The sequence below is a fragment of the Manduca sexta genome, chromosome 6, assembly GCF_014839805.1.
Source record: "Manduca sexta isolate Smith_Timp_Sample1 chromosome 6, JHU_Msex_v1.0, whole genome shotgun sequence".
In the NCBI taxonomy this organism is placed as follows: domain Eukaryota; kingdom Metazoa; phylum Arthropoda; class Insecta; order Lepidoptera; family Sphingidae; genus Manduca; species Manduca sexta.
In genome coordinates this window covers 2911087-2934052 of record NC_051120.1, presented here as the reverse complement: position 1 = coordinate 2934052, position 22966 = coordinate 2911087, and the positions used below count along the sequence as shown (strand labels likewise).

Here is a 22966-nt window from a genome sequence, read left to right as displayed (position 1 = left end):
AAGTCTTCGACAACACGAAAAATCTAATATATAAAAATGAATCCCTATTTTCCTTGGTCACGCCATCACGAGTGAACGGCTGCACCGACTTCACTATTTGTTTTTTTTTTGTTGTGTTTGTTAATGTCAGGAGAAGGATCTTATGAAAGAAAAAATCAAGGAAGTTTAGCGGAACGTTAGAAAATTTAAGAAAAGTTTATTTCCGCGATTGACAGAATACGCTGCAAATTCATAGTTAAGACGGGACAACGTCTGTCGGCTCAGCTAGTTTAAATGTAAAAAACCGAGATAAAATCCTAAAACTAGTTTGGTTTCGATACTAAGTATTAATTTTTCGCTAACAATATCTCTCGCCTATAATATATTCTAGTCGTATGCAGATAGGTAACGGTGTGGAATGCATTATTAAACATAATATCGAGTATGGACCGCTCGGGCCATATCTACCGTCGGAATTCTAGATAGGGAGATATGAGTCAGACGTGCCGATCTAAAATCTAGATTCTAGTAATTCTGTGATATTAAGATTTATGTAATTAGAGTTCTATTTAGTTGGTATGAAAGACAATGTTAGAGTAAGGAACAGAAAGATTTTTAAAATATTCAGCTAAATATGTCAAGTTTTTCATTACGAACGTGATCATAATTTATAAGAATGTTTTATTTCTTCTCTAAGAAGTTCGCAATTAATGCTATGCTTGTATGTAATCTCTATGACCAAAATAAGTCTAAAAATAATGCCAGACTATCCAGAATCAGCCATGGAGTGCGGATGAGCAGGCCTATCATCATGTATGGAACAAGAATTCCTCCTAGGCTATCCGACAATATAAGCTGCAATCGCCATCTTAGCAAATTTCAAAATTGGAACATCGTTTTTTACTTCAATTACACATGAAGCTGCGGCGTCAGATAAATTTCGCCTCAAAGCGAGCGTCGCAAACAAAAAACCAAGCATTAGTTTGTGCTCGATATCAGCTTATCAATATTCTAATCCATCCTCCAAACCCTTTTGAGATATTTAGAAAGTGTAAATCCCCTACACCATGGCGGTCCATTAGTGAGGCGAATTATTCTATATCTTATCGATATAATCGGACTGCTCTTGGTTATTGTTTATCGTCTCCCCGCGCCGAGAAAGTATCGATGGATCGATTCGATTAATTAAACCGCGTTTGTCCTGTAAGTGACATCGATTTTAATAGCAGGGGCCTTATTCTCTATCCCGCACGTTATTTTAACAGTGCGTAACAAGCACGTAACACAACGCGTCATGTTTAGGACTATAGAAATTTGGCTTACAGAATACCATTCCACGCACATTTCTCGAAGATAACATGACACGGCCGCGTAACGCGTTTACACTATCATACAGAATAAGGGTCCAGATATATTATGAACGGATTAGTGTTGTGACATAATTCGATATTATCGATACTAAATTAGTTTGATAAGGTTAAGGAGGTTTGTGGTTGTATTAGAAACTATTATTTATATTAATATGATAAAGAGATAGTCTTCAAGTTTGTAGGTTTCTTTGCTGAGAATAATTAAAAAAAACTACGAACGTCATTCTAAAGATTTCTTCGCTAAGAAAAAACTACGCAATTACTGACATGAAAACTTTAATTTTTCTTACGTTGTTGATTACTTATGCTTGTAAAAAATACCCATGCGGGCTGTTCCACGAGCATAACTTAATGAAATAAATTAATTGACATAATGCTACATCATTAGGTATAAATGTTTTTTTTTAAACAAATTAATATGGCAGAATAACTAATGGTAAGTAAGAGTTACTGAGTGACACTTGTCAACTGAGAACGCATCACCTGCGTAAAATGCGAAGTCCTGAGTCGACCTATGCGTGCGCGAATTAAAATTAAAAATTCTAGTTAAACGTTTTTAATTGGGCGGAAGTCACGATTTCTATCAGTAATCCACCTGGACGTTTTCGAATGACACGCAATAATTTTGTGTACAGAAATACTATAAGTAAATAAATGAGTGCCAATACATACATATAATATTGTATGTGTACATCAGATATATTTATCTGCCATTTGTTGTTGTTTGTATTATATTTATAAACTGTTTTAAGTCCAGTGATGTTTTTTCGTCATCAAACCGGAGAAGTTACGATGACTATGGCGATTATATTGTAAAATATAAAAATAAATAGTTACGGTATCGATTAACTTAGGTTAGTCACAACACCGCTCGCACACTTCAACTTGAAAATAACCGACATGAGATGAACTCTCGCATAATAAAGGAAACCTGCCTAATATTTTTATGAATTTTATTTATTACTCTTTATTGTACCAAACAGAAAAAATGATACAAAGAACTATTAAAAAAAACTATTATATTATATACTAAAGACTATAATATTGTGCACTATCTTGCCCTTCTTATTCATAGTCATACATTCTTGATAGAGTGTTCGTTGTCATGTTTGGGCTGTTTAAAGAGCTGCCGTTTTCGCGATGCGTTGCCATATGCCTCGATATTTGGCGGAGTGGAAACATTCATTTATAGAGGAGTGTGTCATGAATCTTGCCCTTAAATATATTTAATTCATTAATAATTCTTATTTCATTTAGTTGTCTTCCCCTCCCTTTTTAAAAAGGGATAACTTACTACTTCGGATAGTGACCATCCGTTAGAACATATCATAGTCGGTATATCGCCAAACGATAGCTAGAAAAGGCTAATACATACACGAACACATTACGCATTTATCCCCGAAAGGGTATGCAGAGGCGCAATCAGGGCACTCACTTTTCGCCAAGAGTTTTCCGTCCAATGATGTGATAGGGGGCGAGCCTATCGCCATATCAGGCACAAATTCCAGACTCCGGGCTGATACTGAACAGATAACCCCAAATATCACTTTGTCGGACCCGGGATCCGAACGCAAAACCTCAGAGCGCTGCTGAACCGTACATGCAGTAGAACTATGTCATCGAGTCAGTCAGTAAAAGGCTCGCACTGGCCTAAATTAATTCTAAACATTATCTTTATGATTTTTAAATGTTTACAATGATTTACGCGATCCACTTAACGAAACTCATAAAATCTGTGTGGGGCAATGATTATAATGTTGTAAACAGAAGTAAATGTTTTATTTGGGTCTTAATCAACCTTTTTATGTTATTTTGAAACCGTTTAGATAACTGCATGTTCCCATATAGCACTAGCTATTGCTCGCAGCTCTGTCTGCGCTAAAGACTTTTTAAGTACAAAAAGTAAAATGTAAAATGTAGGTAGATATTGTAAACTCTGACTTTGCGGATGAACAAAACCTCAGTCCCCCCGTGACCATGAAGGCTGCAAAGTTGTCGAAACGTCTGGAGAAAACTAAAAGATTAAAACCGCGATAATGTCCGTAAAATAGTTTAATTTAAATACAAAAAATAGCTTATAAAAACGATAATATATACTCCTGTTAGTGAAGTATTATTTTATAACACAGATCGTCCAACGCGACAATAGGTCAACAAACCGCTGGCTTACTATAACAAGATTGTATGTTATATTTTTAAGTAATGTGAAATAGGGATTACAGTCGGAAGTATTTGGGCTTCGGGAAATCTCGCTCATCATACAAAATGCAAGTTCGTCACCTCCATTTTCTGTGAAATAGTACGCGCTCGAGCCGGTCTGGCCAAGTTATGGACTATGTTTATAATATAACTTTAATTTACATATGTTCTGAATAAACCGTGTAATAACAACATCAGTCCTGTATTTTATACTGTCCCACTGTTGGGCACGGGCCTCTACTACTGAGAGTGATTAGGCTTTAGTACGCCACGCTGGCCTAGTGCGGTTTGGTAGATTTCACACACTTCAAAATTCATTCAGGTTTCATCACAATATTTTCTTTCGCCCTTAAAGCAAGGGATAATTCACAAAGAATACACGCATCATTTTAGAAAAGTCAAAGATGAGTCCTTGGGATTTGAACCTGCGGACATTTGTCGCGGCAGTCCGTTCCACACCCAACGGGACTATCATTGCTAGTGTAATAATAATAATATATCATGTAATAATACCAAATTATAGAACAACCATAAACTGATTTCGATATTTAAATTGACACATTAGTAATTATCTTTTTTGTTGCAGTCTTCAAACGCTTTGACATCAACCATCAACCCTCGACGGCAGCAAATTTCGGATTTTCAAAGGTACATATTTTAATTATTAATAAACCATAATTATAAAGTTCTACCTAAAACTTTCCCACGCCACATTTTGTATTTACAATTCATATGTCTATCCTTGTCTAACATAAGTATTTAGGTTTTGAAAGAAAGAGATGAACGACAATAATATAAGTCGTATGCCTAAGTTGGTATTATCGGGGTGTGGTCGCAGCAACCACTCATTAACTTTAATTCGTAGGGTTTTAATAATAACATGGAAGCTATTTTTCTTACATGTGGAGGTTTTATTTATTTTTGGAAAGGTAAAATAATTCTTAATAATAAATACTTGGAAGTAACTTTAATTATAGAAATAGAAAACTAAATAGTAATTTTCGATCTAATTTAAAGTTGAAACGATTAGGTATCAGCCTCTACAGTAAAATAATTACGTGATATAAATATTTATTTATATTAGTTATTATAAATATTTGTTATTTGCTGGTGGTAGGATACATCTTATATCCGCCCGGATAGCGACCACCGCACACAAGTTGTTAAAACCCACCGTAGTGGCCCACGCTTATGTATTCGTTTGCTTTGATCATGTGACTTTATGTTTTGCTGGTGGTAAGATATATTTTAAATCCGGATAGGGACTCCCGTACACAAGTTGTTAAAACCCGCCATAGTTGCCAACGTAAATGTTTCGCGTTCCGGGATCAGCTTGTATATATCCGATTCGATTGACTGTCAAGAGGTAATCATCTTTCGTCAGCCGACATACTATTGGACCCCACTTCACTAACGATCAGGAGCAGAGAGGTCACTTTACCTTGCACCTAATAAAAAAAAATTCTTAACTTTTTTTTTTAAATTACAGTTATATTATTCGTATAATGAGTATACTAATATTTCGTTATAAATAATTCCAACTAAATTACTCACGTTCCTTAGTTTTAAGCAAATACAACTTCACATTCGTCTTAATACTTTATGAATCCAAATACATTCAAATCAAGTATAAACACAATAGAAAGCTAATTTTCCTTTATGAAATAACATTAGAAAGCGAACACGCTAATTTATGCGATAAATATACAATAGCAGCTTCGCTCATACAATTTAGTTCTAGTCTCATACAAGTACAAGCTTTTAGAGTAGAAGTTAAAGCAAAATAATATGTATTACTATAAACATACGGCGTATAAGTGAAAAATAAGTTTAAGAAAATATGAACGGTCTCATGCGTTCTGGATAACTCCTCAGAGAAGGTTGATATCAAGCGTTAAAAAATAGCTATATTTATTCGGCAACATGCTAAAAAAAATAGTATGTTGTCCTCAGTTTTCTCATTTTATTAGGAATGTGTACCTTCTCCTACTTTCAAAGTAACTTAGCCAATTAAATATTATATAGTAAACGAAAATAGTAGCGTCCAAGAAACAGCCCATCAAGGATTTCAAAGTAACCAATTCCTTTTATGGGTGCAAGGTTTTAAATAATAATAATGTGGTGAAGAATTAAATCTATAATGTGCTTGGTTTAGAAGTCCGTTGGCCTGGGTGTGACGGAAGACTAAATCTTTTGATGATTGCAGGCTTTAAACGGATTCCTAATGATGATGACGCAGAACGGCAAACTTCTATACATCTCTGACAACGCGGCCGAGTACTTGGGACATTCCATGGTGAGTTCTTTATTTTTGTATTAACATCACTGATGCACAATTAGTATTTATTTCATCATCATCATCAGCCACATAAAGTCCACTGCTGAACATAAGCCTCCCCCAAAGATTTTCAGACGGACCTATCGAAAGCGGCATTTAATTATTTATGAAATATTAATCATTATTATTTCTTTTAGTATTTTGGTACATATTGATGTTTGAGTTCTTTAATTTACACATATCTACAAATAGTAAATATATGCACAAAATATACAAAAGTGTATATATTTTAAAGGTATTATTTAGACAGTTCTAATAGATTTTGATTGTTATAACACCCCTCTTTGTAAATTATACAACTTGGATCTTAAAACCTAAGGAAGAGAAACAAACCATTTAAAGAATTCCAATAAATCTTTGATTTGCGCAATCAACCATAGAATTCAAAATTTACGTATTTAAGTACTAACAATAATTGAGACTACCAATTTAAAAAAAATCGTAACCTAAAACCCCTTAAACATTTTAACGTTAACAAATACAAAACCAGTACTACACTATTAAAGTAATGGACAGCACTAGTTCAAGTTAAAAATCCTCAAATTACTTTCACCACAGGCACTCTAAAAAACGACGCAAAATACAACTTCACCGCAAAGCAATAAGGCCCACCCGTATTTCGCTGCGTCCAATTTGTACGACCCATCTCTGATGACGGACTTATAGGCCGTATGATACAAATTACATACTTATTACAATGACTTAACGATGTAGCATATTTTCTTTTACTTCTATCGAGTCGAACATTCCAGAAAAATAACGGTCAATTCTAATGTTGGGTATTTTGCTGTACTGTACAGATCTGATTCTATTATGTTATTTTTGGGACAATCTAGCGATTATGTTTGAGTGATTTATTGATCCTAATTTGAAGTAAACATCAGTAGTAACTTTTGTCAAATCATCACTAAAATATTGGCTCATTTTGTTAATTCAATATTTAGTTAGTGAGTTGGTCACTATTCTTAATCAAATTAGTTATTAATATATTATAAACTAAGCCTTATAAACGTTCTTGAAAATGATCTCCTACAATTATAAGAATATCTTTAAATTATTATAATTATGCAACTTAGTTTGAGAATCAATATGTTGAAAAGAATATTACTTTATTTTCATCATTATTTAGATTGTCAATTATTTGTGAATTAGTTATAGAATTTGGTATCAATTTTCTAAAGCCATGTCCACATAATCTACGTAGCTAGACGCAGCTTTCATAAGGCATCGTTCACATCATGTTTCATCTATTGTAGCGAAATCAATATCGCCGAAAGTATCAATTTTTCTCTCTTACAAAGCTCGCCGGTGGGCCAGATACAAATGGTATCTGACCCCAAATAGTTGCTCGTTAGCCCGCGCCGGCCACGATAAATTAATCACTATGTTTTATTGTTAGCCGCGCCCGCACTCATGTGGTATATATAGGTTGATTATTATTTTTAAACGGAAATAAATTACATTTAAGCAAAACAATAAAAATAAAAACGAAATACTTTTTGCAAATATATTTTTGAAAATTATTAGTTGTTCGATTTTAGTTTTTATGATTTGCATCTTATGTCAGTTTACATTACATACTTTTTACAGTGTAAATGTTCAAATCTAAGTATATTATGCTACTTATACAATACCGGACATTAAAATCTTCCACAGCACAGCGTCTGTAGTGATTAGATGAAATGTGAATTGTGAATGAATTCTATGATTGTGAAAATGCATATTTACGAAGTGTCAGCATTCCTTTCGTGATTCGAGAGAATAAATAAATTTTCTTGTCTTTAAGAGAACAACATGAAGGAATAAATTCGAACCTCAGCAGTAAAAAAACGAGAAAACGCCGCGAAGACTTTTTTATCATGTTCTCTGGTTCTGTGATAATGATTTTTTTTTTACGTGAAAATAAACCACCCTGTATATAAATTTTGGCGGTCGGTCCGTGTGAAACGTCGCTACCACAGTATGTAATGATAACTAGTCAATATGTTCAAATTGTGATTAATAGACATGCATCCCCGCTTATCTATAAACTTTTCGCTCCAACGCACATGTGACAATGTTTTGATTCGGTTGACAGAGATAAGAGCGCCGCTGTGTCCACAAATAGAACAGGTTTTTGATGTTGGTAGATACATTTTTAATTTTTTCGTATGACAAAGAACTTGGAATGAGTTTTTAAAAAAATATTTTTATTATTACATCTAATAAAGGTCCTAGACAATGAACTACTGATTGTAGTCCCGTATTTAGTCAAATAACACTTACAAAAGCGTACATAAATTTGAGAAAAATATATCCTGTAACATTCTTAAGAAAATAAATATAATAAATAATGAAAATAAAGTGAAATAATTTTCATCATAATATTAATTACTATTTGCACTGTGATATTTTTTTAGGAAAGGGTGTAACAAATATAAACCTCATCTAAATCGTATTTGCCTCAAAATTATAAAACCCAAATATTAAACCCACCTCCGAATTTTTTATAGTTATGTGTGCATTCTTTGTGAATTATCGTTTACTTTAACGGTGAAGGAAAACATTGTGAGGAAACCTATATAGCTGAGAAGTTCTCTATAAGAATTTTGATGGTATGTGAAGTCTGCCAATCCTTATTAGCCTAGCGCGGTGGACTAAGGCCTTCTCAGCAGTGGGTATATAATAAAGGATTGGTATTATTATTATTAATTTTAAATATCATAGTATTCGAACTTAGAAAGTTACCGGTTCCCTTCTGCAACTTGCCACTACAAGTATCTAAACATACAAAAACCTATAATCTGTTCGTAGTTTACATGATACCCAACCAGTTCCGGCTAAAACATCCAATATTACACAGATAATTCCGTTTCCATCTCGATAGATCGACATAACTCATCTATGAGCAGAATTCCCACGATACCATTCTTATGGACCGATAATAAACTAACTAAAGCCAACAGCGAACCGTTTTAAACTTTATTTATGTTACAACAGAGTACGTTTCGATCGAAAACGTCTCGAACATCTCAGTAATATTTTATTGTTATTCCACAATTAAGATTAATGATAAGATTTTAGAGCAAGTACTTAATTCGAAGTATCTTTTTAAAAAACAATACAGTGTCCATTTTGTATAGTTCTGTGGGAGTGTCGTCTGTAATGCTTTATGTTAATTTATTACTTTTTATATCACCTTTAGCTAATACCGTTTAGATCATCCGTAAATGAGACGTTACGAGGATGAAGTTCAAGTTTGCATTCTTCATAGTATTAGCAACTATAACATTGAACCAAACGCTTTAATGATATTTTATGTTTACGCGAAAGTTGGATATCGAAATAAAACTTGATTTCGGATTTTTCGCGTTCTTTTGTATTATAATTTGCTTTCAAATAGAAATATAGGGGAAAAAATTGAAATGCAAAAAACCACGATAAAATCTGAATCATGGTTTTCGATGCCAAATACTTTATATTGACGTTTAATTTCGCAAATATTCATAACGCGACTCTTTTTAAATGTTATTAATACATAACAGAGATTAAACTCCCCTCTTCCGGAAACATCTAGAACATCTATAGATAAATATAACAGTTCCTCAATTACTTCAACATCTAAAACATTTACCAATTTAATTGAAAGAGACGTCAGCACAATAGATGCAGACTACAGTCCATTGAACAGCAATAAAGCAAACCACACACGTAGCAGCAAGAAACTTAACCCATAAACAATGGACGCACAATTCAATATGCAAACCGAACAATATAATGATAATAGCTTAGACAATGCTCTTTCGTCGCGCTAACTGTGCCGATTTATTGATCCTCAATATTAAATACCTTTGTAATAAATCCGTCCATTTCACCTGGAGCCTTGGCTTTCATACAAAAATTTCTTCTTCGATTATGTTAACTTTGGCGCGGATACCAACAGAGGTCTGGTTAAACTGGCCAGGGTTGTTGAGGTATGGTTTGTTCCGCGCCTATGCCGATGGCGATGTGGCATTTATCATTACTATTGTGTGACTGCGCCCTTTTGTTGTACTGAAGGTACTGAAATGTCTTTCACGGCTAAACTGTCATTATGGCTCATAACAGTGAGGGTTACACTAGGATTATATGAATTACATCGCTTCCTTATCTAGCTGTATTACAATACTCAGAAAATGTATTTTTTACCAGAATGTTTTCTATTAATTTTCAAGTAAATGTTATTTTCAGTCAGTTTGTTCTTCTAACACTTATCTATATTTTTTGTCTGCGACCTTCCCTTTAATATGTTTCACCATAAATTAACTTGATTTGGTCAAAGATATATTATTTGAAGTTCAATATTTCAAAGACAAATTTCAATCACTTCTGTTCCACAATTAGCTCTTAAACATCTAATATTTCATAGCAACAGATGTAAGAAGCGTCCACATTATAAATGTTAAAAATTACAAACCTATCAATTATGCGAGACACGTACATATTTGTAAACAAAATTACTGTCGGTGCATTCGTTTGTGTATCATTAATCTACATAACCGGAGGCGTATTTGTTTTTACATCTGTTACAAGTGCTGACTTACCATTCAATGTAATGACTGTTGGTGTAAAAACTAATAGACACTCTTTGTGGCAAGATTTATTGTTCGTGAAAATTAACTTGCGGTTCGTGTTAATTCTAATTTTATTAATCGTATTCACTGTCGCTATAGTATGTGCTTGATTACCAAATGTAATGTAATCAATTCTGCATTTAGGAAGTCTATTTGGTTTTTAAAGGCAAAAGTAATCTCGTTGCCTATTCTCGATTCATTTTAATTGGAATTTTTTCAGTTACATTTAGTTATTTTCGTTCACATAACTTATACAATCTAATGAGTATTGCTCTACAGCTACCAGCGTGAAAACCTTTTTTTTTTAAATTCCAAAAATACTTTCGTAAAATAATAATAGCTCACATGTTAACCCAGGATTCGATCTATCCATCTTACTTATTTACAAATCATGTAAATCCGTTTCTCAATTTTGCCGTGTACTTCGACCAAACATCCAAACGTTACATATTCAAGGATTTATAATTTCAGTAAGATTATTCCGCTGTCTTGTACCGAGTTCAATATAAGGGCAAAACGGCCTAAGGATCCATTCACACACCAAGACCTTACCACATCGCAGCGACAAAATCTGGTCAAGCAGTAGTTGCAATATGGTCCAGATCTACGATAATATAATTTGTATGAAAATGAATAGTTACAGGGATCGCATTTTGATGCCAAATTTAACCATGTGGGCGATATTGACCACACTGTAACCACAACGCGACCATTATTCGTCCACGTTTTGTCCGTGCTATGTGGTGCAGTTGCGGTACGTGTGAATGGACCCTAAAACTCACAATCCGCCAAAAGGTCGGTAAACAGGACATAATATAGTTTGATTATGTCATGTCATAATATAAACTATTATTTAATGCAATTAGTTTATCGCAATCCAATAAAGACATAAAATATTGTGTATTTCTAATATCAAACCTAACCCTTATTTGCTTTGCAAAATAACAGTAAGGTCACTCGAAGAATGCAGAAAACATGACCAATTAGACATTGCATTATGCAAAGGACAAAATCTTAGGAACAGTACCGGGTCGAAATGTTCCGGCACGGAAGTCGAACCTTGGAACGGCTAATTGTCAAGTGTCAAAAGTAACTAATTGTTCTGTAATTAATCCGGTGCTTGGCAGCGATATTTTGAAATCTCGTAATCGGTAACGTTTGATAATGTCGTGCAGTTTGTTTATGCAATGATTAATGAAACTTATTAAATTGAACCGTGCAAAGTTTCGATAAATAAAATATCGTTTTTGAATACTTTATGCGTTGTTGTCATTATTCATAGTATATACTTTGGGTGTAAATAATCCAGTAATACTTCAATAACATGTGTTTTCCATCTAACATTAACATTAATAACTGGTATGCATCTATGGAATTAACAATTTAAATCGTTGAAGTATAATTATAAAAAAGAAATTTATAATATGCCCTCATATATTCATCTATTTAATCATCTCAAATACAGAACATTAGTTCTGTATTTGAAATTATTAAATAGATGAATGTACCCATTAGGGTATGATATAAGTTGCAATATAAGTGATGAGTGAAGTATTTAACTATCAGCTAAATATACAGATATTATTTCTTTTTTTATTATATATGTAAGTTTACCATGTTAAAACACAAAACGCTCAATTGAAACATGATTTATTAAAATTCATCCTCATATAATTCATAATTGAAGTTCTAAGAGCCATACCAATATGGATGCATTAGCAAAAGTAATCAAATCCAAAAATCTAACAATCATAATTGGACCAATCATTTGCCATATCGGCCAATCTAAATGTTGGAATAACGGTAACAGATCAATATGCTGCGGAATCAATCGAAAACAACGAAGACTTGCTAACATTTTGAAATAAGAGCTGATTACTGTCAGTTTTTAGATGATTACCCTAGGGTAAAGGGTTTGGGCTAGCCCAATTATAACATTGAGTGACTAGGATAACTGCGTAGTTAAGAACTATACTGTCCTTATTAGCTTCAGGCGCGCTGGTATAAGCGACATCAGCTTAGTGAGGAACGGAACGGACTGTTGAGACGAAGGATCGCAAGTTCAAAACCCAAAGCACTTTGACTTTTCGGAAGTTATAGGTGTATTGTTTATGAATTATCGTTCGCTTTAATGGTGAAGGAAAATATCGTAAGGAAACGCTGCATACCTAAGAATTCCATATTAGAATTTGGAGGTATGTGAAGTATGCCAACTCGCAATAGGTCAACGATTAAGGCCTAATTCCTCTCAGTAGTAGAGGAATCCCGTGCCTCGTGCCCTGTATTAGTACAGTGTATAATCCAGGGCTGGTATTATTTTTTTATATATACATTGGCATATCTCGAAACGCGATATCACAGAATATGAGGGACTTTGAGAGTCTTCAGCATAATATGCATGTTTACTGTTCAGTCAAAAACGAAATATATGATATCTTAGCAGATCATACTCAACAAATAACAAGCACTTGGAAAGATAATTTCTCAGCAATATTTGAATCGTTTGTAACAAAAACCTATTAGTCTCATAAACTATTAGCGGTACTAGATCTACCAATAAATAATCATTCATCTACTACTCAAATGTGCAAGCGCAATTAGACATTTATTAAAAAACCAGAAAATGATTCCAGTCTTTCACAATTAATTCCTTCATCTTTATCATTTACTGTAATAAGTTTATCCGTTTATTATTTCTGCAACCCTATCTCAACATTACTCAAAAGATAAATTCAATAGACCCACCGCAACGCGCGTATTAACGTAAAATAAACAGATTCAGCAATGGATTCCGCCTCGTGTTTATTTATTGTTTGTTCATCGAAAGCGAAAATGCATTTGTAAAATAAAATAGCTTTATTGACTACGATTATCCGTTCTTTGTATTGTTGTTAATGTAAATAGCTACCAATTCAATGCTTTGGTACATCGATTAATGCTGTATGATTTGCATCTTGTTGTTTTTTGTATTTTTGCATTTTATGATTTTCAAGTTTTACCGATGCATTTATATTAGGCGCATTTTATGTTGTACATGATGTAACGTTTTTCTCTCTAATTATTCTCTTATCTATGATTCCAATTTTATTTTATTATCGAAATTTATTTTCGAAATCTAATTTATGTTACGTTAATATCATATCATTCAATTATCCTCCTTGTTGCCTCTTTGGTCCAATGATAATTGTATATGTACTACGCACCGGCAAATCTTTTGTTTGGTCCCATATTGAGCAACATTGTATGAGTTTTTTAATAAAAATTGTCTAGGACTATGTCCGTGAAGAGAATTCGCAGACAGGTAGTTATTCAGAAAACTAAGCGAAAACTTTTGTGTGACAAGCTTTAATCCTTTTGCCTTATACCACGTATATTACTGCAATTAGACCAAAATGACTCATCCAAGCTACGTGCCCTATTTGACAAATGTCTTCATAACGGATTCTTTTATTTTCATACTCGACATGTTAATCTTCATATCTCCAAGAAAATAAACTTATATTTGCATTTGCACTTTTTTGTTAATTTAATTTTAATATTCTGTCCGCGTAAAATGCTAAATAAGTCGTATCTGATTATCGCTACGAAATCTCTGTTTACGTGACAATGTGAAGCCAAGATTGTCTGGTCACGGAGTTCCGAGGACCGAAAGAAAAACATTGACCCAGTTACAGGAGCAAGGCTCATGATAAAAATGAATTCGCGTGTTGTAACATCCAATCGTACGTCTGTGGACTGAATAAAGGTTCTTGTTAGAGCATCGTCCTATTAAACTTTTAAGCTGTATTTAATGTAACTTTATTTATATTATTGAATGTATGTTATTGAAATTTTCGGCTATTCTCGAATAGTGGTTTTCATCAATCCTGGATTTGTAAAGGCCGCGGTCTATGGGCGGCAGCCTCTTAGACGCGGCAAATTTCAGAAGACGCTCACTAAATTTAATTAATCATTCGTTTATTTAACTTTGGTGCCTTCCATAATACAAACAAATGGAAAATTATTAAGTTACCTACAAACCTACCTACATGGGGCGGCGGATATAAAGTGGCCTACACTCATAAAAAATATGAATCCGACACTGGTTTTCGTTATAAAATGCAATCTGTAAGTTTTATGAATTTTAAACGTTCATAGAAGAATCGCTTATTTTACCTCGATAGTCGCTGATCATAAAGAATATTTTATGTATTTCTTTTCATTTCTTTCCAATCTCCCACAAATGCTCATCATGACATAGGATAGCCGTATAACCGAAAACAACAATATTTTATTTTATTCATTTAACTCAAAGCAACAATACAAAAAGAACCGCGTCGATTTTATCGTCTGACAATATGTTTTTACGACTCCATCATTCTTTTACAACGTGATAAATCAAAACTGATATTATTCACTCAACGGATTTTAGCCCATACTTAGCGGTTGTACGGCGTTTGAATTTAACACTTACAAAGTCTAATAGCTGAGAATTTATGGTGGCTCGCGGCTGGGTAATAAAAATTAGCGTTAATTCGGTTGTTCGTCCGTCGAGGGTAAATAATGGACGTAAGACATTAATGACCAAGGTCTTGAGTAAACTTTTGAATTTTTGGATTCGTTGGGATTTTGATGAACCTTGGTCGTGATGCCTTTGTAGAGTAAGGTTGTGGATAAGTTCCTATACATTAACATCAACTGACTGATGATAAAAATTGTCGCTTGATGGGAAGACATACGATTAAATAATGTTAGTGATACAAATCGTTGAATAGGTTCTGAACTTCACTATTCACCTTGATGTTAGATGAGAAAGCACAAAATTGTTCAGCAATTTCTACATGTTCTTCAACTGCATAAAAAACATTGCGTGCTTACTGCTTGGTTGTCGCAACAGGCAATCCAGTCTGCCTCTCGCATACCTTAGCCTTGGTAAATCCTTACTTAGAAACATAGATTTTTAATTACCGAACTAACCATTTCGCTGGTATACTATGACAAGTTTATATTTTGTGCACAAATACAACACACGATTCTAGGATTTTTTTTTAGTTAAAATTTCCAAATATCCCGAAAAATAAATAAAGGGGAAACCATGACTTATTACCTTTCTAATTTTTGCTTACACGCAATATATTAACCTCATTTTTGATGGCAATAAATATAAACATCAGGCATTCTAATAGTCAGCCAGCAATATTTTACGTCTTACTCTATTCTGCGCCGCACAAAACCACCAATTTGCTTACAAACCATACCATCTCCGTCAAAACTATAAAACCATAAAACCATTTTCCCATAGCATTAGTGTTACAATATTATAAAGCCGTTGCTGTCATATTTACATAAATAAGCACGTGTTTATGCGAGCAGCGATGGGCGGAGAGGCCTACAGCAATTATCTTATGTGCGCATGATTAAATAATTCCAAAGTTGGTTTCTAGAAAGTTGAGACGCAATGTTGGTGGTCTTTGGAATAGCTCGCAGATAGGTATTTATTTAGCATCTAAAATAGATCTTATTTGTTGTAAACGGGTGGGCCATCTCATGTGAATTTCCATCATAACATCTGCAGTAGGATATGAATAGTGAAAGTGAATGGCCAACTAAAGGAATAATTGGGGGACAGTAGAAGGATGCTAGGAATATTCGGACTACTGAATCTTAAGCATTTATAGATTTAGTTTTAAAAATCTCTTGACTCTGTTTAAACGTAACTAAAATGTTAAATAACCAACATTACACTTTTCACTATGAAACGTCTTATTATTAAGAGGTAATTTCTAAATTCAAGTCCCAACATTTCGTACAAGGCTTTCTTTCCCGTAACCATATTTGACACATTATCTTACACGTATTCATATTGTGGAATCACCATTTCCTTTCCTTCTCAAATCATACATAGAACATGAAGTTAGCAAATACAATTACAATACAATTTACAACACTTATAACTTAGAACCTTCTGTAGCGAAATACAATAGACGCGTATAAACAGCTAGGTAACAAAACAGACATGCCAATTTTTGTGTGTGAATTTTCATATGTCAGCGCCCCCCACGGCATAGCACGTGGGCGGCGGAGCTGCGCACGCGCACTATTATGTCTTAACGCGCAGCCCCGCGACAGGTGGGCGGGGCGGTGTGACGCGCCTCGTGACGTCAACACAGGGCTGCCACCTCGGAGATTTATGAAAATCATATTAATCGTCAATATAAGGAACAAAATCACAAAAAGTGAAAGCTAGTCATTTTGTGTTAATTATCTATCGGTAATATACCTGTGCTCGGTGATGCTGCATCAAGATTACTTTCCGTTTTAAGGGTATAAGTAGCTATATAATGCTATGGTAGAATATGCTAAATGACCATATTTGATTGATTCCCACTGATATAATTATATGTAATCCTAAATCACTCAATCCAGCTTCTAATACTGAATCAGACTAACCAAGATTTTTGTTAAAAGCATCTCCAGCTTTGTATAAAGTCACTGATATTCTAATACTGACCATTTTCTTTACAAGTTAACACCCCTTCTATCTTAATAATTTATAGCCGCAGGTGGTCTGGCCTTTGGCATTAGTTTTTATAAACCAAATGTGTTAATAATTGCAGTAAATACTAACTCAAGATACAAAAGACATTGAATAAATCACCTTCGTTCCAAATTCAAATATTTTTTTTTCCAAACCTGCCAACCCTTCCCGAAGATAATGTTGGTAATCTACGAGAAAATTTTCTTTGAGTTGTTCAAGAAATATGATTTAATTAAAGTTGTTTAAGCCGTCTTGAGCTAATTGAATTTGTTTATGAAAGTAAAGGAAATTAAAATAAAATTTCGTTGACCTCGATTGACCTGAGACTATAAATTATTATGCATAAATCAGTAATTATCGGCAGTTAATTTAACAAATCAAGGTTAGATCTAGATTGTTAAGAAGGTGCGAAACGGTTATTATGTTATGACCCTATAATTATGTGCGAAAACCCGAGCTATTTAATCTTGTATCTTTGACCGGTAAGAATGTTGTTTTTGATAAATTTATTGTTCGCTTTTGAATTTGCGTTAACCGATTTATCTTTCGCTGGACAAATATTAACCACGAATATTACGTCGCTAGAATTGTTTTCTATACTCTCCGATGTTAACACAATATTGGTGGATATTATTTCAATTTCTAACACCTCTAAAAGTAACCAAGTTACAGATCAAATCGGCAGATTTCAACCCTAAATAATATCCGAAAGTTATCCGCCTCTTCGGATAAATCCGCACACTGCGGATATATGTTTCTATCCATAAATTTGCATATAGAACTCTAACTAAACCCAAACCCATTGCGGCAACCGCTTTTATTTTTAAGGAGGCGTATACTTAGCTAGATTACGTCGACATTTCAATCATTGTGCCGACCGCAGGGTATATTATTTTAATCACCGCCCGCCACTTCGTTTCCTACGTTTTGTTCTATGTGTGACGCAATGGAAACAGTAATGAACGATGCAGAAATGTTTTATTGTGGGTACAATGTAACAAAACATTATATAGTATTTTTTGGTGAAAAGCTATTGACAATCATCTTATATATGTAGATAAACGTCATAAGAGTACGTTTGTCATATCTATACTGTTAGGAACTAAAGCGATTTTAAGAATAAAAATAAATATCACGGATTACTATATACTTCCACAAATATTACACAAATCAAACGACCAGTACGACTGGCAACGACCAACTTTTGAAGCAACTTCTCGGTGGCAATTTCCAACTACCTCAGTCTGTCTAACGCTTAGTGTCTTATAACAAAACTTGTCACAAATACCCTTACACAAACATTTTTATCGTAACAATACTTAATTATTTAAAAGAAATAACCACAGCCCAAATATTTGCCCCAACAATCCCATACAACCATTATATCTTGACACACTCACTTTAACCAAACCTGATCATCTTTCAGTATTGAATATTGAAATACCCACACGTGAACAATAACTCTAACTCCATCATTCTTCATCAGGAGGACCTCCTCATCCACGGCGACAGCGTGTACGACGTCATAGATAAGCAAGACCAGCAAGCAGTGAGGACAGAGCTGTCTCGGGCGCCGACTGATGGAGAAGACAGGGTATTCCTCTGCAGGATGAATGTTGCTAGAAATGCTAGGAGGCAGATGAGGTTCGGGGATCAGAAGGTATGTAAAATGTTATTAAAGTTCAAAATTGCTATGAATAAAGCGCAATCAGGCTATGAACTGTGCAGTGCTTTATTTTTCCGAGATGGAAAATCAAATTGTATTTATCGATTAAAAAGACCCGAGAATGGATTGGCATTAGAGTCCAGGGTAGCTTGAATCTTGAGACGACATAATATTTAAAATCATATTCCGTTTCAATATGCGATTTTTCGGACTTTGCTGCGTTTAACTTCTCACATAATGAAGTCATTTTAAAAAAAAAAACATTTACTATCCAACAAAATCGAACATAAAAACTTAATCTAAAACTGTGTTAACCAATACATAAAAAGCAAAGTTAATTAACACAAGCGATACTATTTCGCTCATCACCTACTCCATATTAAAATAACGTCAGTCAAAACCGATCTTCATGATATATCGTGTACGTAAGTATAATTAACAAGTTTACTTTCAAAATGTTTAAGTGAATATAAAATGTTATAATATAAAGAGGTCGGATGGCTTGACTGACAAATTGATAGGCTTCGATATAGCCCAGTTATTACATATAATTGAATGCTCACGCTTGGGTTAGGTGTCTTGAGACGTTCGGTACTCCGAGTCGCGTTTTCACTTTGAATTTGAACAATGTTTTGTGAATGAGTTTTATGGGTATTTATTTACATTCAGTATTTTAGTGGAGCATGAAAGTTCTTTTTGTCTTTTATTTTAAACATATTCAATCTTACTTATAAAAATTTGGCAAAGCTATGCTTAGCTAAGACACAAATTTACTCGATCAGCTGTAAGTCAAAACCCGCCATCTTGGCTCTTAATAAGGTTTTAAATAAAAAGCCAATGATGTTTTTAACAGCTATTTAAGCAATTCTTAATCACCTTTTAATGCTAAAACAAGTTTATAAGTAAGACTGATTTTGTTTTACAAAATATTGTTTTTTCTTATGAAAAATAAACTGAGTTTATGATTCCCATATTATGTTTGCAAGTTCATTAGAAGTTAAGACACAAACTGCTAAATGGATTTAAATGATAAAGCGTGAGATAAGCTATATATTTTCCTTAAACTTAATCGTAAACCATTTCAAATCAACGTCACATTTATTTATAGTTTAATCAAGCCATTATATCAACTCGAACATTAAAAATGAAATCGAGTTCCATTAGTACCGTCAATGTTTGATGTGTAATTATATCGTAGCCGGCAATAATATCGTCTGATCGGCCTGTAATCAGGCTTATCACAGCATCGGCATGTTTATTAGAGATTCTTTCACACTTACAAAGGCAAATATCGTGAGAAAACAATTTCATTAGTACAGGTTTTAAAAGCCGAACTTAGCAACATTTGATTGATTTGTAATTGATAATGAATATGTGATTTTGGATTTGACTGTAATAAGCGGTTTCCTTAGTGAGTTCTAATTAATATGTGGCGCTTAAAATTAGCTTCAGTTTTGTTCTCACGGCACATAGTATGTTAAATTTCGAAAACACCTTATAATAATATATATGATATCAGCCCTGTATTATATACTGTCCCACTGCTGGGCACGGGCCTCCTCTATTACTAAGAGGGCCTTAGTCCAACACGCTGGCCTAGTTCAGATTAGAAGACTTCACAAACCCTCAAAATTCCCATAAAGAACTTCTCAGGTATGCAGGTTTCCCCACGATGTTTTCCTTCACCGGTAAAGCAAGCAATAATTCACAATAATATAATAATAATGTCAGCCCTGTATTATATACTGTCCCCCTGTTAGGCTCGGGCCTCTTCTACTACTGAGAGGGATTAGGCCTTAGTCCACCACGTTGGTCCAGTGCGGATTGGTAGACTTCACACATCCTCGAAAATTCCTATAGAGAATTTCTCAGGTATGCAGGTTTCCTCACGATGTTTTTGTTCACCGTCAAAGCAAGCGATAATTCACAAAGAATACACACATATTTTTTAGAAAAGTTAGAGGTGTGTACCCTTCGGATCTGAACCTGCGGACATTCGTCTCGGCAGTCCGTTCCACAACCAACTAAGCTACCGCCGCTTTCTTTTCTATGAAATTAAATTAAACAAATCGATACCGTACTACGAGTTTTTGAATAACATCGATCTCAATTCCAAAAATATTAACATCAGAAAATTTTAATCAAGTTAAACAATGGCTCGTTAAACAAACAATAAAAATGATTATCCATAAATACACTGCGTCATAGGAAAGTAAAGCGAATGAATTAAGATTATTCAAATAGTGTGACACCCACGCGTAAGTGGCGGTTAGATAGAGCGGGAGTGCATTAAAACACTAAAATAAATGCGTGCAATCGCCGCAGTCATTGTAGGGTATTAATAACAAAATGGCACGTGCGTAACCAGCCTGTTTACACCGACCAGGCTAACGTCGCAGGATAAGATCACTTTAGAAAGAGTGGAGGCCACACATCTTAGCAATTTTTTTTTTATTGCTTTTTAATGACGAGACGTGCTTGCCATTTTCCTGATGGTAAGTGATACGATGGCCCATAAACAGTAAAAACACCATCCAACAACTTGAATTATGAATTTTTTTTTTTTTATTCCACTGCGCTTGCCATCATGAGACATGTGATGTTAAGTCTTAATATGTCTAGTAGTTACACTGGCTACAATGTTCTTTAAACCTGTGCACAACAGTGACTACACACTGTTGCTTGGCGGCAGAAATAGACATAGCAGTGGTACCTACTCAGGCGGACTTCCACATATGAGAGACCTACCACCAATCTCTTAATTTAAAATTGTCGTCACATAGGCATTTAAAGTTTATGTCGCGGCCAATACAACGCCCACAATACTGAATATATTCCCCTACTCTTAAAGAAAACGTTACAAAATCCAACTCATAAATATGAACATGTAGTCGATACAGTAACTGGTAAAAAACAAATTGAGTCATGAAAAATGTTTGATGGATACATTCCAGAAAATAGAAAAATTTTGAGAACGGCGTTACTTTGAAAAAACTGGTGTTGTAAAGAGAACCTTAACCATTACAACCAACTCAATCTTGTTGTAAATAAAACAGTCCGATGATTCTATTTACATACCATTCCATGTTACTGTCAAAGTTTCACTGCATTTGAAAATTAAAAATAGTTGTCCAAGAATGCGTGCCTCAGCGTTGCAATTACTTTATCACGTAATTCTAATACTTCATAACTTAAGTTATCATGATCCTCGGGCGTGGCTATCAATTTAATTATTGCTATAATTATATTATTCACATTCCCGTGGCCCTGGACACGCACGTGTTCAAAGTAATTTTGCCAATTAACAGTAAACAAAACAACATTAAACTTTGACATTAATATACCAACAAAATATGATAATTGTGGAACACATTGAGTATAGGAAACCCAATTCTGATGATAATAAGGCTCTAAATAATAGTAATTTCAAACTGACAATTTCTTAAGGAATAACTAATAACTGGTTATCCGTATGGCTGGCATTGTGTAACCGTCGTATGAAAACTATGCGAGTTATTGCGAATAAATGAAAACTGAAATCGATTTGAATAACAAATTTTCAATTATGTAAAAGCTGGCTGCATGTTATGATACGTTTATTTTAATATCCACGTCTAGAATCTATTAAGAGTATGCGTGGAACGTTCACTAAATTGGATTAATTAGCGATAACAGCAAATAAATTATTCGTCAAATTACCCTACCTCCGTTAATATATTGATGATATTTCATAAGAAATAGGCATGTATAAAATCAAGGTACAGCTTGGTGAGCTACATAATATTGAAATTATTTTAATAGTAGTTGTCTCAGAGTATGCCTAAGTGCTTATTAAGTACTCCTTTAACAATCTTTATACAAAAAAAAATACGTTAGCTGAAGGTTCGATTAACAACATTATATGCATTAGAAGTAACTCAATATATATTAAATCTTCATTACATGCTAATGTATTGATCATTACAAAATTCTTCACAAAGTAATAATATATTTACTAATATTTAGTTATATGTCTGTCTATCGGTTACATTTTCACGGCTTAACCTTTAAACCGACTTTGGACATTGGCACGAATACCTGAGGAAGAAAGGACATAAAGTTTATTATATTTGACACAAACCTAATTAATACGCGAGCAAAACCGCGATTAAAAGCCAGTTCAACATAAAACCGAACCCTGAATATAAATACTAAAAGACAAGTACTTCGATACTACGTTAACTGCAACATCGACTGATGAAGTTAAGAAAGACAGGCACTAATGAGGCTTATCGTCGGCCCGCTGCGATGACACGGCCGATGGCT

The 22966-nt window shown here is 34.0% G+C and overlaps 1 protein-coding gene across 1 annotated transcript in view; it reads left to right on the top strand.

The window, feature by feature from the left end:
- Positions 1-22966, top strand: part of LOC115452247 (neuronal PAS domain-containing protein 4) — a gene marked incomplete at its 3' end in the record, with an annotated part of 142461 nt that overhangs the window by 73325 nt on the left and 46170 nt on the right. The window contains exons 4-6 of the mRNA XM_037447512.1: positions 4135-4196; positions 5755-5844; positions 18482-18655. Of these exons, the coding sequence (XP_037303409.1) occupies positions 4135-4196; positions 5755-5844; positions 18482-18655 (326 nt within the window). The remainder of the gene's footprint in view (positions 1-4134; positions 4197-5754; positions 5845-18481; positions 18656-22966) is intronic.